Genomic DNA, 18481 nt, shown 5'->3' on the forward strand with positions numbered 1-18481 from the left:
TCCTATAGGACCAATCTGTTTGCGAGGTGTCATTTGAAAGCTTATTAAATCTACTATACCTAAATGTTTTCAAATAAAGGCAGCCGTTTAGTTTATTCCCCTCCATTTTTAGTTTAAGTATATCAAGAGAGCCTTTACAAGTTTAGACGCACGTGCCAGTATTGATACCCAAGCAAGCCAAAGATTTCAATATTGTACAGGGAGCGTAGCGAGTGGTTCAGAATGTGGACAATATTGGCACGTGCGTCTACGTGCCAATATTGATACCCAAGCAAGGCTAAGATTTCAATATTGTACAGGGAGCTTAGCGAGTGGTTCAAAATGTGGATTCTGAGTTGCGATGGTATCAAGGTACGTAGGTTAAACTTGCCACCGAGTGACACACAAAATTTTTGACCACACCAACACGAGGAAAATATTAACTGGAAAACATGAAACTAAATGAAAATTGAAATCCCTCCCTCATCTATAATTAAAAATCATCATTTAAACGTCATTTCTACCAGTCAGCAGCCAGCTTTGGGCATCAAGTTAAAATTTGTATGAAATTACTTTGCACTCTTGTGGATAAAACGCAACTTTGCTATTCGTATTGAAGTATCAATAACGCCTTTACCAGTTAGTGTGGTGAAAACAATGAAAACACTCTTACTTGTAATAGTTATAATTTAAAACGGGTTAAACCAAGTGAGGAGGCAACATTACACATCATTCTAGTTAATCCATTCGTTTCTTCATTCATTCGTTCGGTCATGAAACATTTTTCATTCATCCATTCAATATTGATGTTGAATGAACAACTTGAACAAGAACATTCTCTTTCTGAAAAGCAGTGGTTGAGGTAAGACGCGTTTGTTTGTTGCTTTGTAATTAAAATTTTAATGTAATTTGTTCAGTTTCCTTTATCGATTTTTAGCTTGTATATTTTTCTAAAGTCGTAGTAAATGGTGAGGATTATTATTATTATGTGTGATATTCTGAATTTTGAAATAAGTTCTAACGATAATGGCGTCTCCTCAGGTTGTCCCTACACCCGCCCTGCTAAGATTGGATTGGCAAATACATCTGTATTTATTCACAACATCTTGAATTCAAAATCATCATTAACTATGTAAGTATTGTTTAAAAGTGTTTCTTTGTTAATTCACGATGTTATTTCTGCTTATTATGAAGTTTTGTCATTTTTGACGTGTGTCGAAGTATCAGTCAATATCTGCATAAATTACATTTATTAGTCTAGTGTTTGATTATCATTTATGCAATAAAAAAACCTTTTTATTTTACAACTATACTGTTTACCTAATTGTGATACGACAATATACATTATTGAGTCCTAGGAATATTAAATTGGTTGCCTCGGCCTCCATTTTGTCTAGCAACCAATCGTTAATTTTACGCTTGCGTGGTGTGCATAGAATGGTCATTGTCCGTTATTATAGTAACTATTTATTTTAATTGTGTTACTAGTCATATTGAAATTAATTATTAATTTACACACATTACGGGTAATTTTGTGTATGTATGATACATCTAGTTATATTTCGTAGACACGTCATACACGTGTTTTCATAGATTCATTCACGTGTTACTAATTACTGATAGCTCTTATCGATTATCTTGACATTAACAAAGGTTAAATATCTTTCAAGGTCCGGCAATTGGAACAATAGCCGTGGTGGAAACGGCGGTTCCAAATATGGTTCCGGCGGTGGAGGCAAATTTGGCGGTGGGGGTGGCAGCCGTTTCGGCGGCGGCGGAGGCGGTGGTGGTTTCGGAGGCGGCGGCAAGAAGGACTTCAGTGGAGGCCAGAACATGCGCCGCCCCAACTGGGAGACCATGACGTTGCAGCCTTTTAATAAGAACTTCTACAACCCACACCCTTCAGTCCTTAAACGCTCTCCTTATGAAGTAGAAGAATATAGAGGTCAGCACGAAATCACTGTGAGTGGGCTCGACGTCCCTAACCCCATCCAACGTTTTGAGGAGGGCAACTTCCCTGACTACGTAAATAAGGGAATTAGTGGTATGGGTTACAAAGAACCGACACCTATCCAGGCCCAAGGCTGGCCGATTGCTATGTCTGGAAAGAACCTGGTGGGTATTGCCCAAACTGGTTCTGGAAAGACCCTGGCCTACATTCTGCCTTCCATTGTGCACATTAACAATCAACAGCCCCTCAAACGCGGTGATGGACCCATTGCTCTGGTTCTCGCTCCAACAAGAGAGTTGGCTCAGCAGATCCAACAAGTAGCCACTGATTTCGGAAATGCTTCATATGTGCGTAACACTTGTGTGTTTGGTGGTGCTCCTAAGAGAGAGCAAGCTCGTGACTTGGAGCGTGGTGTGGAGATTGTTATTGCCACACCTGGTAGATTGATTGATTTCCTGGAAAGGGGCACCACCAACCTTCAAAGGTGCACTTACCTGGTCTTGGATGAAGCTGACCGCATGTTAGACATGGGTTTTGAACCTCAGATTAGAAAAATCATTGAACAAATTCGCCCAGACAGACAGACCCTTATGTGGTCTGCCACATGGCCTAAAGAAGTAAAAAAGCTGGCTGAGGACTATCTTGGAGACTATGTTCAGATCAACATTGGATCACTTCAGCTTTCTGCTAATCATAACATTCTGCAGATCATTGATGTATGTCAGGAACATGAAAAGGAAAACAAGTGAGTTATTTTTTGTACTACTTTTTACTAGAATTCTTAATTTTTAGTGATGAATGTTTTTTGTATGACCACCTAGTGCTGATTAAACAACCAAACTATCCTCTAAGAAGATCTGAATACTATTCTGAATTGTTTCTTGCTAAGATCCTCTCTTCAATTTAACTCTAAATATTCTCTATATTTTGTTTTAGACTGAATGTACTTTTACAAGAAATTGGACAAAACCAGGATCCTGGAGCAAAGACCATAATATTTGTTGAAACCAAAAGGAAAGTTGAGAATATCACTAGAAATATTAGGCGCTATGGCTGGCCAGCTGTATGTATGCATGGAGACAAGACACAGCAAGAGAGAGATGACGTTTTATATCAGTTCAAGCAAGGCCGTGCCAGTATTTTAGTAGCAACTGATGTTGCTGCCAGAGGACTTGGTAAGAATAATTTTCAATTTATTTCCTGTTATTGAAATCTTGAAATTTGATGCAAAAGCTAATATTTTAAATGACAATTTAATTCAACCATTATTTGTTTTATAATTTCAGAGGCACTGGCGGCATGTTATTGTGTTCTATCTGAATACTGCCATAAATTAGATGGCATGTTACTGCACTGGATTTGTAGATAAGACAGATGCAGTGGTATTTCCATTGAGAATGCAATAACTCGTCATTATAATGGTGCCTCAGTAGTGCCTTTCACTGTGATTGGACCCGAGGCCGGAAGCTTGATGGTATGTCCGTGATTATTGCGGATGCACTTGAAAGTTGATGAAAACCTGGTGATGCACTACGTGGTATTTTAATTCAAAGATCGATTCATAATGGTGCATTGTTGAAAAACTTGACCCCAGTTAAGATGATCTGCAAATGGTCAAGGGTTTTCTGTTTCGGCCGGATTGGAGTTGTGGGCTATGTGAACATCTATGACAGTCTTAAATTGAATGCCCTATCAAGACTCCTGGGTTCCGAGTGAGAGGCAACTGGATTTTTGTACATAGCTGTTGTGTAACTCATCCATGTAAGTAATACAGCCATGAGTTACCTACTTACAATGTACAAGGTTGTCATCCAAGCTTTTGTTATTGAGTTTGTCAGATTTTATTGAATGACAGTACTGAAATGATATGACTGTATACCATCATTTCAAGGTGTCTAAACGAATTTCTTTTTTAGATGTTGATGGTATTAAATATGTAATCAACTTTGATTACCCCAACTCTTCTGAGGACTACATCCATCGGATAGGCAGAACTGGCCGTTCAAAGACGAAAGGCACATCATATGCCTTTTTCACACCTTCCAACTCACGTCAAGCCAAGGATCTTGTTTCTGTGCTACAGGAAGCCAATCAGGTAATTAGTTGTACTATTTTTCTAAGTGTTGCAGCAGAATTTCCTCATACCTTTGGCATGGGTACGTTTCTTATTGGCGTGACATGAATGCAAGTATGAGGTACATAAAACGACAGCTACATGCCTTCGGTGTCCACACAACATTAGTCTGGATCCCATCCTCAGATGCTGTGACATTTTCCACTTATAACATTTTTGAAGTACATACCAATAAATGCAGGTTCGTATTTTTAAATATTTATTTTTGCTCACAGACCGTTAGTCCTCAACTGCAAACTATGGCCGACCGCTGTGGAGGCGGCGGCGGTGGATGGAACAACCGGAGCCGGTTCGGAGGCGGCCGCGGCGGCGGCGGCTCGTTCAAGCGCGGTTCAAACTTCGGTAGGAACGGACAAGGAGGTGGTGGCGGTGGCCACAGACGGTTTAATGACTATTAATTTTAATCTAAAGCTAAGATAGTTAATTTATAAGTAGCAAATCCTCATAGGAATTATTTGTGTGAAAGCGTAATGTTTATTGCAAGTAGGATATCTGATTGTCTGGTATATAGTATCAGTGAGTTTTATTTATTTTGTGGGTCTACATTATGTACCTTGATTTTCTGAACCTAACTTAATTGTATTATTATTATTTTTGCACTGTGATAATTTAAGCTGTGATTCTGGTGAGGATTAGCTAAAAGGCTTTGTTTGTTAAACAATTTCTGATTACCGACTTGTCCGTGTCCATGAAACTTGTTTGTCTTAACTGGGAGCTGCTATTAGATTAAGCTATTGACTGTACAACTTGAACAGCTCCTCAACAACATAATTAGAAATTTTCATTCCAATACTGTTCCATGTTAAATGTCAATAAATGTGAGATAAAAATGGACGATGTTCATTTTAAAACCTTGTTTCACTTGAACACAAACCTATGCCAACTATGCCACTGCTACCTATGGCTTCCCACAGTCTTAACCTTTCGTATGCGTCTGTCAAAAAATTGTCATTAATATATTAGTCATAATAACTACATGTTAAAGTTGAAACAATATGGAGCAGATCTGCTCCTAAGCATACGAGAGGTTAAAAATTCATAATCTTAAAAAAACTTATGCAATCTGACAGTTCAAATCTGTCAGTGTCAGTTTGAACTGTCAGATTGCATACAAGTTTTTTTTAAGATTATGAATTTTTAAAACTGTCTGGGAAGCCTAACTGTCAGTGCAGTAGTGTTGAGCCGTCAGCCGACATACGCATGACCAAAGAGCATTGAATCACTACGTTTTAAGTCTGCTCGAACAACCCTTGAACCGATTTAAGCTAGGAACATACTACGCGGACGTCCGTCGTAAAACGACCGCGACCGCGACCTATCAGTGTGCACGGAACAAAACATCCGGCGAGCCAGATTTCGATCGGACGTCCACGCGCTCAAGGCCACGTCCACGTCCGTCGACCGATAGTTTGCACGGCTACGTGTATTTCCATTGTCCAGATTCCCGTCCGCGGTCGATTCACGACGGACGTCCGCGTAGTGTGTTCCTAGCTTAACCGTGCAAACTATCGGTCGACGGACGCGGACGTGGCCTTGAGCGCACGGACGTCCGATCGAAATCTGGCTCTCTGGATGTTTTGTTCCGTGCACACTGATAGGTCGCGGTCGCGGTCGTGTTAAGCTAGGAACATACTACGCGGACGTCCGTCGTAAAACGACCGCGACCGCGACCTATCAAGCTAGGAACACACTACGCGGACGTCCGTCGTGAATCGACCGCGGACGGGAATCTGGACAATGGAAATACACATAACCGTGCAAACTATCGGTCGACGGACGCGGACGTGGCCTTGAGCGCACGGACGTCCGATCGAAATCTGACTCTCTGGATGTTTTGTTCCGTGCACACTGATAGGTCGCGGTCGCGGTCGTTTTACGACGGACGTCCGCGTAGTATGTTCCTAGCTTAAGTGTGCACGGAACAAAACATCCAGAGAGCCAGATTTCGATCGGACGTCCGTGCGCTCAAGGCCACGTCCGCGTCCGTCGACCGATAGTTTGCACGGTTATGTGTATTTCCATTGTCCAGATTCCCGTCCGCGGTCGATTTACGACGGACGTCCGCGTAGTGTGTTCCTAGCTTTACGACGGACGTCCGCGTAGTATGTTCCTAGCTTTAACAGTGTTAATAAAAATTGCCTTTAAATTGAATTGTCAATTTGTCATACTACTCATACTCACAACCTTGTGTAACATAACCTAAAATTATAAAACCCATTCTAATTTCTATCCATTTTGGATAAAAAAGACTTAATAAGGAAAAGTTAAATTCCGTAACAGAGAAAAAGTATTAATGACATGGCTTCGAAAATTATTACACGTTTGTTAAAACGTCGTGGTTTAGCGAAACTGTAAGTATAATCTAAAAATTTACATTGGTTTGGTTTGGGTCAGCAATGTCAGCATTGGCCCAAAATATAATATAATTGAATTAATGTGACGTTATTTTAATTTTCAGATTGTACAATAATTCTGCTCCTACGTGTAGCGACACAATATTCTTAAACACATATAGAAGGAGAAATTTTGCCTTCTTATGCCCATCATTACAGAGACATTCAGTGTTAAGTGAATATGCAACGAGATTTTATAGCATAAATACAGAGCAAAAGGTTATTGATGACTACAGAAACGAACATAATATTACAGTGTATGGGGAAGATGTTCCAAGCCCTTTCATTGACATTGAAGCAAGTGAGTTTCCAGAGTACATTAAAACCTTTCTTAGTAAACAGGGCTTTACTAAACCAACTATAATTCAGTCGCAAGCATGGCCAGTTGCTTTAAGCGGTCAAAACTTTGTTGGTATAGCCCAGACAGGCACTGGCAAAACACTTGCTTTTCTACTACCTGCAGTTGTGCACATAAAAGAAAAGAAAGCTAGGAAAGGAAGAGGTCCTATAGCACTGGTGTTAGCACCTACCCGAGAGTTAGCTAAGCAAATTGAAGTTGTAGCTAAGGACTTCCAAAAACTGCTTAATATTAGATGTGTGTGTATTTATGGGGGTGCAAGCAGATCAGTACAAGCTGAACAATTGGAAGCAGGAGTGGATATTGTTATTGCTACTCCAGGCCGGCTTAATGACTTTCTTGTAAGCCGCACCACAAACCTCAGTAGGTGTACTTATGTAGTACTCGATGAAGCTGACAGGATGCTTGACATGGGATTCGAGCCACAAATAAGGCAAGCTTTGGAAGGAGTTCCACTTGAAAGGCAGATTTTAATGTTTTCTGCAACATGGCCGAAAGAGGTACAACATTTAGCAAAAGATTACTTGGGAGAGTTTGTACAAGTTAACGTTGGATCCACTGAGTTATCTGCAAATCACAATATTAAACAGTTAATACATGTTTGTGACCAGGACAACAAAATGGACAAGTAAGTATGTAGTGCTATTACTTTTTACCTGACTAAGGCAATGCAAAAGGAGGATTATGGTTTTGACTTTGACTGGTATATATGTTCATCTGTTCTCTCATAATTAGTTGTATAATAGTTATATTAAGGTCAGAATTAGAGATGGGCCGAATATGGATTTTGCCGAATACGAATATTCGGCCGAACATTCGGTTCCACTCTTACCGAACCGAACATTCGGCCGAATATTCGGTTACGCCATGTTTTTAAAGGGGATGTTCATTAAAACTATTAAATGATTGATAATGGTTACATATGTTACTACAACTATGTTTTTATGATTTAGTAGATAACTAAAACTTAGTTAAAACAACTCTGAACTCTTCTCAACTCTTAAACTACGGTTTTTTAACTTTTTTACAAAACAATTGTATTTATATTTTGACGCATAGGTTTCTCTCTTTTAAGCAGTTCCTTAGAAGCTACTAAAATAGGAGCTTATTATCCAATGGAATACGTAAGATCTCATTAGTTATTTACTTTGTTTATTCGGTAAATATTCGGCTATGCAACCGAATTATTCGGCCGAATACGAACATTGAAAAACTTGCCGAATATGCCAAATACCGAATATTTACCGAATATTCGGCCCATCTCTAGTCAGAATGTTTTTACATCAAGTTATGTTTTTTACACATAATTTTTTTTTACACATCCAATTTTAATATTTATTATTTAATTTAATATGTATTTATTATTTGTTAATTAGGTTTAAAGAAATAATGCACCAAATATCAGGAGAAGGCATGGGAAAAATCTTAGTGTTCACAAACACCAAAAGATCTGTGGATCACCTCACTCTAACACTGAAAAGGAATGGCTGGCCTGCAGTTGGGATCCATGGGGACAAAACTCAGCTGCAAAGAGATACTATTATAAGAAAGTTCAAAACTGGCAACACTAACATTCTTGTGGCTACTGATGTTGCTGCTAGAGGATTAGGTAAGTACCTACTTAAAAAAAAAGTAAGGGTCGGCTCACACCGGAATGGCAGCGGCCGGCAGCGACGCGGTGAGCACTTTTAGTGTGAAATAATTTAAAACTTTATCTACATATTTAAAAAGACCAGTATCACTTGACAAACTCAAACAGGTCGCGCGGTCTCGCTCGCTCGCTCGCCGCTGCCGACCGTTGCTCGCCGTTGCCGGCCGCTGCCGACCGCTGCCGGCCGCTGCCGACCGCTGCTGGCCGCTTTCATTCCGGTGTGAGCCGACCCTAAAATCAAACATAACAAGCAAAAATCTCTAAAATCTATGAAAATGAAAATGAAAATGAAATATTTATTTTTCAAGTAGGCATATTACAATGCGCATATGAACGTCAAATAAAGCTACGCCGGCTCTAACCCTACGCCTCAGCCTCGAGAAGATTTCAGTCCCCCCTCAGTTGGGAGGGGGGTATCCACTATGGGACCGGCAAGAAACTCGGCGGGCAACTTCTTTTCAAAACATTACATCTTATAATTAACATGCATTAAATAACAACATACAATTTAACATGCAAAAGTATTCATCAAAGAATATGAACAGACTAGGTACTCTATGGAAATCAATTTCAATAAATTATATTATTGCTTAATAATACGTCGTTCTTCTTCAGAGAAAACATATCAAATTGTCATAGAAGAAAAAGATAATATGAATCTCAATATCATTAAATATGTAATTTACCTACACAACATAAAATATAAAATATTTGATGTGCTTTCTTATCTGAACTGTGTCCTCTATACATAATACAATTATTTTAATTGCTATTCGTTTTTTGTAGTTTCTGGTTCGGGCCATGCATGTTTGTCTGTCAAATAGTCCTCGACTCTGTAATAAGCCTTTAACATCAATGATTTTTTTAAGTAGTTCTTAAGAGCTGGGAGGGGTAATCTCAAAGCAGTGTCAGGTAACTTATTATAAAAATGAATGCATTGCCCAACAAATGACTTCTGTACTTTACGGACACGAAACTTCTTTATGGCAAGCTTATTTTTGTTTCTAGTGTTATAATTATGGATATCAGAATTCTTAGTGAAACAGTCTAAATTCTTAACAACATAAATTATACTATCATAAATGTATTGGGAAGCTACAGTTAAGATATTAATTTCTTTGAAGAGTTCTCTTACTGATTCACGTGTTCCTAAGTTGTAAATAGAACGAATGGCTCTCTTTTGTAATACAAAGATAGTCTGTATGTCAGCTGCTTTGCCCCAAACCAGAATACCGTATGACATTACACTGTGAAAATAACTATGATACACTAGGCGAGCTGTCTCAACATTAGTCAGTTGCCTGATTCTCCTAACGGCGTATGCGGCTGAACTTAATTTGCTTGCTAGTTTCTTTATATGAGGACTCCATTGTAGATTTTTGTCCAATGTTAAACCAAGAAACAGTGTTGTATCTACCATCTCTAAGCATTCATCATTCAAAAGTATTTTTGTATCGATTGGTTTAACATTCGGCAGAGAAAATCGAATACATTTGGTTTTCTTAGAATTAAGAAGTAAATTGTTGACAGTAAACCACTGCAGTACATCAGCTAACGTGCTATTAATTACATTGTAATCCGTAGATTTTCGGTCAACATTAAAAAGCAGTGATGTATCATCAGCAAAAAGTACTATTTCACAAAAGTTTTTCACTATACATGGCAAATCATTTATATAAACCAAAAACAGGAATGGACCTAAAATTGAGCCTTGTGGCACTCCTAATTGGACTACAGTCCCGCTAGAGCGAGTTTTGTTAACAACTACTGTTTGTGTTCTATTGCTAAGGTAAGAAGAAGTTTAGGGCATTTATAGACAAACCATAGTGTTCTAATTTCAAAATGAGCGTTCCATGATCCACACAATCAAAGGCTTTTGAAAGATCACAAAATATGCCAATTGCATCACAAGAATTTTCCCAAAAATTATATATATGTTTAATGAGTACCGAAGCAGCATCGGTCGTGGAACGGCCCCTTGTGAAACCGAACTGTTTGCTTGTAAGTAATCTATGTCTGTTGAAGTGTCCCAGTAGATCATTTAACATTAGCTTCTCAAAGACTTTACTTAGTACAGGAAGTATTGATATGGGACGGAAATTGGTTATATCACTCGAATCACCCGATTTAAAAAGCGGTATGACTTTGCTACATTTCATAAGATCTGGAAAGGTGCCTTGTGAAATTGAAATATTATATATTACGGCCAAGTAAGGTGCTATTATATCTATGACATGACTAATTACTTTAACTGATGTTCCCCATAAGTCTTCCGTTTTCTTTAAATTGAGTGACTTGAATGTTTTAACAATATTTACAGAGTCTACTTGACTAAATTCAAATGAATTATTACATTTCTTAACATTAGCACAAAGTAATGAATGGGCTTGAGCCGCAGAAGAATGTAAACATTTTGTGGTGTTAACGGCTATATTTGAGAAATAATCTTCGAATGCCGAGGCAACATCGCTGTTCGACACTATTTGTTGATTATCTGATACAATGTTGACTTGACAATCGCGTGATTTACATTTACCAGCTTCTTTATTTATAATACTCCAAGTTGTTTTCACTTTGTTGTCCGACACTTTCAATTTAGAACTAATAAAGTTTTTCTTGGCAGTTAAACACACTTTCTTGAAGATTCTTGAGTAGTTTCTTACATAGTCCAGGAATTCTGAATTCTTGTTCAGCTCTCTCTCACCATAAAGTTCATAAAGTCTTTTTCTACTTTTGTGAATACCTACAGTAGCCCATTCACTAAACTTTGTTTTAACTTTTGACCCACTAATAGATTTCACTTTGAAATTGTTATTAAATTGATTAAGAATTACATTGAAAACATCTTGATACAAATGATTACAGTCATAATGCGAAAATGGTATTATAGACAAACTATGTAGAATTTCATTTTTGAATGATTCCAAGCGAGATCCAGTAATGGGTCTATATGTTATTGTTTGTGGAGTATCATGAATAACGTTTAAGAAAGCTGCCCTTTGGCCGCTGTGATCGGAATGAAAACAGTTAAATAATTTCTTATCTATACATTCACAGTTACAAAAAATATTATCTAGGCATGTTGCACTAGTCACACCTACCCGGGTAGGTTCAAGAAATAAATTAAATAAATTAAATGATTTAAACAAACAGAACATTTTAACAGTATTACTAGATGACTCGAGCAAGTTAACATTAAAATCTCCACATACAATAACATGTTTTTGGCCCTTGCATACTAAATTCAGAACATTTTCCATTGTAGATTCAAATATGCTGAAGTCAGCTGATGGTGGTCTATAAACACATACAATAATATATCTGTCTAATTCAACACATGAAATTTCTATAGTTCTTTCTATGGAATATTTTACAACATCTTTGCGCTCTTTACACTTCATACAATTTTTAACAATAATAAGGGAGCCACCATGAGCAGCAGATTTTCTGGCAAAAAAACTAGCTAATTTAAAATTAACATAATCAAATATCAACTGTTCTTGTTTCAACCAATGTTCAGTAATACACATAACTTCAACATTATTACTATCTAAAAATAATCCTACTTCTAATTCTTTGCTGGAAAAACCCTGAATATTCTGGTGAACAACGTTCATATTCAGGTGTTTTTCCGCTGTCTTACAATCTAGTTTAAATGAGGCATGGGGTCCTTGGCTTTGTCAGCTGACTGAGACTTATATATAACACTATTACATCTATTTGGCTCAATATTGAAGGCCAATAACTCCACTAAATATACAAATAATTTCTTTGGCAAAAATACCTTCCGTGGAGCTAGCATGAAGCGCTCAATGAATTTATTTAAGTCAAAGAAATGGTACTTTTTATTAACAGCTATGGCATGGTACATTAAAGAATTATAGTAAGCTATCTTACAATTATAGTCATATGATACATTTTCTGCATAAGGTAGTGCACATAATATAATTTTCCCCACACCAGATTTTTCAATAACATTTAGTGTGGACATCAATTTATCTATGCTAAGCTTATCTACATTAAGACTATTTCCTAATAAAATTACTAATGTAGTACTGCTATCATAACATCCCTTTGAAATAAGGTCACATAAATGAGACAAAGTAATGTTTTGATAACAGTAATTTGTCACTTGTTGCTCTAACTGGTAGCTTAATAATGGGCCCATTCCTAACCCAATCTGATCTGAAAAACAACAGTCTTACTGACTGCTCTAGGGGGCTGTTTAACTACTGCCGCATGCCTAGTTGTGTCGTGGGCCACATCGGCTTGAATAATCTTTGCTGGTGGCATTTGGCCACAATTACAATGTTTTCCATTTAATAATGCCTTACACCGCTCCTCCAAATCTCTATTTTCTAGCAGCAATGTATTAAAAGCCTGTATGTGCTCCTCAACTTGTTTTTTAGTAGTCTCATACATGGTGGATACTGCCAAAAGCTCATCTTTCAGCCTGTTAATGTCGGCATTTAATTTCAGAAAATTTGATTCCTTGACTTCCAGCTCTGAATGACAGTCTTGAACCCTATTTTTCATAACTGTTAATGTATGTTTTAATTTACTATATTTTTTAATACATGCCTGGCCTTTGATCAGCTTTTGGGTTCTCCTAATATACCTATTAATCTTAATGTACTTTTTTAACTTATTACTACTATTAAAGAATACTATGTGTTTGGAGTCCCTACTCAATTGTGTTTCACCGCTTACCAACTCTTGGTACACATTCTGTAACTGCGAAGCATCATAGTGCTCCCGCTCTTTCCTAAACAAATTAAGTTCCTCATTAGCCGCACCCAGTTCTTCTTCTAACTGTGTGATGCGGGCCAAGGCCACTTCATGTGTCGAAGCGCACTGGTTGAAGGTGTCTATTGTGCCTTGCAAACGGTCCACTTCTCCGCGGGCATCAGTCAGCTGCACATCATTGTCCGCCAGCTCCCTTTTCAATTCTGAGTTTTTGTTGATTACTTTCTGGAGCTCCACTTCGCTTTCCTCCCTTTCCTCCAACAACTGCTTCGACAAGGCCCTCGACTCGTGTAGGTCCTGTGCTGTTGTTTTTAGCTGCATCTCTAGTTGTCGTGCCGTTGCCTTGCGAGTTTCGGTCGCAATTTCGGTGTTCATTGTCACTCGTCTGGCTTTCTGAAAGATGTAATAAAAAAGGATGAGTACTTATCTCAACAGAGATTGAAAGATTTGCCAAGATGACGACAGAGATGTGAGCTGTAGGAATGAATAGTGTGCAGTGTGTCAGTAGCCGGCAGTGTCTGTGGCGAATGTGTCTTGTCTCGTCTTGTGCTTCCACTAGTTCGTCAAGCAAAGGGAAACTGCACGGTGCCAATGTTGTTTGTTTGACGTTGCTCACGGCCGCAGCAATGAGCTTTGTTTGAGTGTAGAAATAAATGATAAATAAAACGGAATACTCTCCCCGTTTCAAACGCAGATTCCAACGGCTGCGATCACTCGTTGACAGTTGGGTAGTCCTGCCTCAAAGTCCAATAAATACTCGGTGTAACGTTGTCAATTTCACCAAAACTGTATCACTGATAATACTTTACTACTTAAATTAACTAACAATGAGTAGAAGTCCTCTTTAAAGCTAAAAATATAATTAAATTTCAATATTTGAAATCAGCTGGTCACAGAGTCAACTTGACAGCTCGGCGACCGTTCGGAAAGATCTACTCTATAACTAGTTAGTATAAACTGTGCATAGTATGCAAATGCAGAATTACTGTCTCAAACATCAACTTATGATATGATAGCCAAGCTAGTAGAATTCAGCTACAAAGGTCTAAAAAATATGACATCATACGGGGTCATCTAGTTTGGCAGTCAATCTAGTTTATTTACCTGTAGCCAAAAAAACTTTCAATACAGATGGTGCTTTTTCTACGCACTACAAGTAGTGCGAGAAGTGCTTCAGGTCGACACTTCGGAGGGTAATCAGTACTGAAAAACGTCGTACGATACATGTGCGGAAAGGAAATTCGTAACTCGTGTCGATTTAAATTTATCGCCACTCGTTTCGAACTTCATCTTTTCAACACTTGTATCGTAATGTACTATTTCATACTTGCCCTTGTAGTTAAGCCAAGTTCAATTTAATTGTTGATTTCAGATGTGGATGGTATCACGCACGTAATCAACTACGATTTCCCGCAAACGTCGGAGGACTACATCCACAGGATCGGCAGGACCGGCCGCTACGACAAGAAGGGAGAGGCGCACACGCTGTTCACTGAGGAGGATGCACGCCTGGCAAAGAGCTTGTTAGCTGTTCTGAAGGAAGCTAATCAGGTAAGAATCTGTGACTGTCTAGCTCAGGGCACACCTCGGTCACTGGACTCACTGGCGATCAAATATATGAAAGAGGCGCGTTCCTAGCACAGTCTAAGCTCGTGTAGGTGAACGCGTACTATGCTTGTATGAGTGAAATATGACAGGTCGACTGTTCGCGTTTTCGACAGGCGGTAACTGCTAGGTGGGTGAGGGGATGGGCGGCACTTTCAGCGGGGAGCGGGAGTGGCCATACTTTACGATAGTACTATTAATTCAATGTAGTTTTAAAACAATATTGTTTATTGCACCAATAAATTGCTCTGATATTTAGTAAGATGAAAATTGTACATTGTTGATCATTGAAGGGTGCTTATTGTAAGCCTATTTGAATAAAGAATATTTTGATTGATTGATTGATTGATACTCTTTATTATACTGTGCTCAGGGTGTGCCCTTCACTGTCAAGTGTTTCAAAAAGCACTTTTTAATTTTCATTAATGTAACGTAACTAGTTCATAAGTTTCATGACAGCTCACTTTGACGTTTACTGTGTAACGGTTCCACAGTGGCATAGGATTCAAATTGGTTGACTACATATAAAAACCGGCCAAGAGCGTGTCGGGCCACGCTCAGTGTAGGGTTCCGTAGTTTTCCGTTCTTCTAAGTTTAGTAGTTTCTTGATAAGTTTAGTAGTTTTTTCTCAAAAACTACTAAACTTATCAAGTTGAAAACAATTTTCCTAGAAAGTCTGTATAAAGTTCTACTTTTGGGATTTTTTCATATTTTTTAAACATATGGTTCAAAAGTTAGAGGGGTGGGGGGGACACACTTTTTTTTCCTTTAGGAGCGATTATTTCCGAAAATATTAATTTATTTTTTTATTTTTATTTTTATTTATTGTCACTTAGCAACTATCCTTACAGGTAACCCTAATACAATAGTGCCTATTCATAGTTATTTACATAATTATATCAGCAAAACCTTACGATTACATCAAATTATAACATATAACATTTAAACACACTTTTACAAATTCGGACATTGGACAACTAAACAAGTCAGTCTGATCAGCCACTAAATTCAGTGTACGGACGGTGCGACTGAGAGGCGCCTTACGAAGCAGGTTGGTTCTGCCGATCGGTTCCACCAGCAGCTGCGGCCGCCGCCTCCGCTCCACGTAGCCATTGGGCACGTACAGATTCATCTGCTGTAAGATCCCCGGGTTGTGAATACTGCCGCGAAGGATCTTCACCACGTAGCATGCGAGTGACAGATCCCTCCGTGTTTCTAATTTGTTATAGCCCACCATACCTATAACGAACAACGTGGGATACATAAGCGGATAGAAAGGATACACTCCGTACAGTTTTAAGTAGATGTACCTCGTGAACTTATTTTGTATCCTTTCTATCATTATGCTGTACTTCGTCTCATGCGGGGCCCAGATTGCAGCATTGCATTCCAGTTGGCTTCGTACCAGGGCGTTAATATTATCAAAAAACGATTTTAGTAAACCCGTATTCATTTTTAAATACCTATCCAACAATATATCACACGTTGGGGTTGGAATGAAAAAAAAAATCAGTCCCCACTTTACATGTACCCCTACATGTAAAGTGGGGACTGATTTTTTTTACAGACAGACATGGCGAAACTATAAGGGTTCCTAGTTGACTACGGAACCCTAAAAAGACTTTATTAAGGTCTTTTGATAATTACCAGTGTTTGAAATAGGAATACTTTAGCATCATATACTTAATTTAATGTTTGTAATTTGCAGGAACCACCAAAAGAATTGGACGAATTGGCTCGCAGCTTTAGCCTGTCTAAAGTTAAGGAACAGGACAGATACTCTCGGAACTCATACAACCTAAGCAAGAAATGGAACAAATTTCGAAGCAACAACAACAATTACCGATATAACAACAACAGCAGCAGATACAATGATGACGGTGATGATGAAGAGTACAACAACTATCGCAAATCAAACAACAGATATAATTCTAACAACAGATTTAATAACAGTAGACCCAATAGAAGACCTAGATATGACGATGATGATGATAGATTCTAGGTTTACGCTTAGTGTTAAATTATTAGTGCAGTGCTAATTTTATTGTGTCTGTAGATTCTAGTATTGTATATTATACGACACTTCCAAATATCTGTAATTTGTTTGTTTTATTTTGGTTAATAATACTCTTCTAAGTTCAAAGAAAAAAATTCAAAATACGTTTATTTATCAAACATGGTTTCTTAAGGTGTCGAATCCTCCTTTTAAGTTTGACGCTTGTGTTAGGAGGAATTCGCTCCTTCATACAAGGTGTTAAATAAACATAAGGTAACAAAGTTGTTTATAAAATCAAATCTTAACCCTTAAATGCATGAATTTTTCTTTTAACGAGATATTAATGTAAGTATGTGATAGATGATAATTAAGCAATAAATGTGATTTTGGTTAGCGACATATCGAGCCACGGGCCATCAAATATATGATGCATATATACAACACCATGCATTTAAGGGTTAAATCTAAGTGCCCTTGGTGTTTGAAAAAGCTAGGAAAATCGTTGCTTGGTTTGACTTAACCAAGAATTTTATATATATCTCTGGATAGTGCGTGCCGACCAATGAGTTGAAGCCAGGTTCATTCACCTTTACTCCTATGTTCTATCTCATTCCAACACTGTGATGTATTGCCAGATAAGTTAATAAAAAAAACGTATAAAACATTCTTCAATCAAATTGACTTACTTTTCTTTGTATTATACAAAAAAAAACTCAATCAAAAACCTTATTTCTCCGGTATTTACCTCCTGCGTACTATGGGAACACTAATAATAAAAAAATATGCCCGATATGTCAGAATTGTCAAAATTCATTCACCGATTCAGAGATTTATTTTGCAAAATAAACGTTTTTCGACGATTTACTTAAGTTCTGAGCTATGTATTGCATAGTGAACCATTGTGGAAGTAAATGGAAACCGAAATCCGACGTAAAATTTCACAAGTAAGTACTTATTTTACCAAAATGTTCATAAACCTCACTGGCAATAAATTTTCTTCTATTTTGCTTGTAATCTTGGTTAGTTCTTATCATTATATTGTTTTCATTGTCTCAAATTATATCAAAATTCCCACGAATAGGTTTAGAACGATAAATATGACCTTTAAAGAAAAATAATGCTATGTGTGGTTTTACGACTAGGGTGACCAATCTTTTTTCTTGCATGGTATTTACTCTTATTGAATGGAGCTAAATCTATCAACTTGGTACGGTTTCTATGTTCATAGTTCATATCACAGTATAATAATACCAACTTTATATAATTTATGTCTTTACAATTAACATGAATAATATTAAACTTTTCAGTGTTCCAAAAGATGAAGGAAGGAGGCAGCATTGGCTGTTGGCTGTCGATTGTACCGATAAAAGGAAATGTTTCAGAGCGTTCGACAATTTGCAGATTTGCACTTTAAGCCTGAAGATTATGACACAGAAAGAAATTTTAAAAATCAGTCCAGTAACGACGGATATATCGTGGCATAAACATTAAATTGAGATACATATATACATGCGAAGAGAATTGAAATACGTACGAATTGAGAACCACCTTCCTTGAGATTTGGGGCGGCGCTTAAAAATAAAGATACTGTTTTAAAACGTCCTAGTATTTCATTATTTCCCCATTGACAAATACTTCCCTCATATTTTTGTGGCTATTCCCACTAGT

At 37.8% G+C, this 18481-nt stretch overlaps 2 protein-coding genes across 3 annotated transcripts; both read left to right on the top strand.

The window, feature by feature from the left end:
- The first annotated feature begins 822 nt into the window (after window positions 1–822).
- On the top strand, window positions 823–4915 carry LOC125231600 (ATP-dependent RNA helicase p62). Of its 2 annotated transcripts, XR_007177637.1 has the most exons (6): window positions 823–841; window positions 1021–1111; window positions 1650–2675; window positions 2867–3105; window positions 3217–3691; window positions 3847–3927. XR_007177637.1 is itself a non-coding variant. In XM_048137058.1 (5 exons), coding segments are annotated over exons 1-5 (1629 nt in total). In that variant the 5' UTR covers window positions 1021–1109; the 3' UTR covers window positions 4463–4915. The 2 variants fall into 2 exon arrangements, 1 of the variants encoding a protein (XP_047993015.1); XM_048137058.1 differs by lacking the exons at window positions 823–841; window positions 3217–3691 and adding an exon at window positions 4280–4915 and having other exon boundaries at window positions 3847–4025.
- Window positions 4916–6242: 1327 nt separating this feature from the next.
- LOC125232097 (ATP-dependent RNA helicase dbp2-like) lies at window positions 6243–16916 on the top strand. Its single transcript, XM_048137712.1, has 5 exons — window positions 6243–6415; window positions 6523–7443; window positions 8192–8424; window positions 14585–14763; window positions 16526–16916. Exons 1-5 carry the CDS (start codon window positions 6363–6365, stop codon window positions 16817–16819), a joined length of 1680 nt encoding a protein of 559 aa, XP_047993669.1. The 5' UTR covers window positions 6243–6362; the 3' UTR covers window positions 16820–16916.
- Window positions 16917–18481: the final 1565 nt, after the last annotated feature.

Source organism: Leguminivora glycinivorella, chromosome 12 (genome assembly GCF_023078275.1).
Source record: "Leguminivora glycinivorella isolate SPB_JAAS2020 chromosome 12, LegGlyc_1.1, whole genome shotgun sequence".
Taxonomy (NCBI): domain Eukaryota; kingdom Metazoa; phylum Arthropoda; class Insecta; order Lepidoptera; family Tortricidae; genus Leguminivora; species Leguminivora glycinivorella.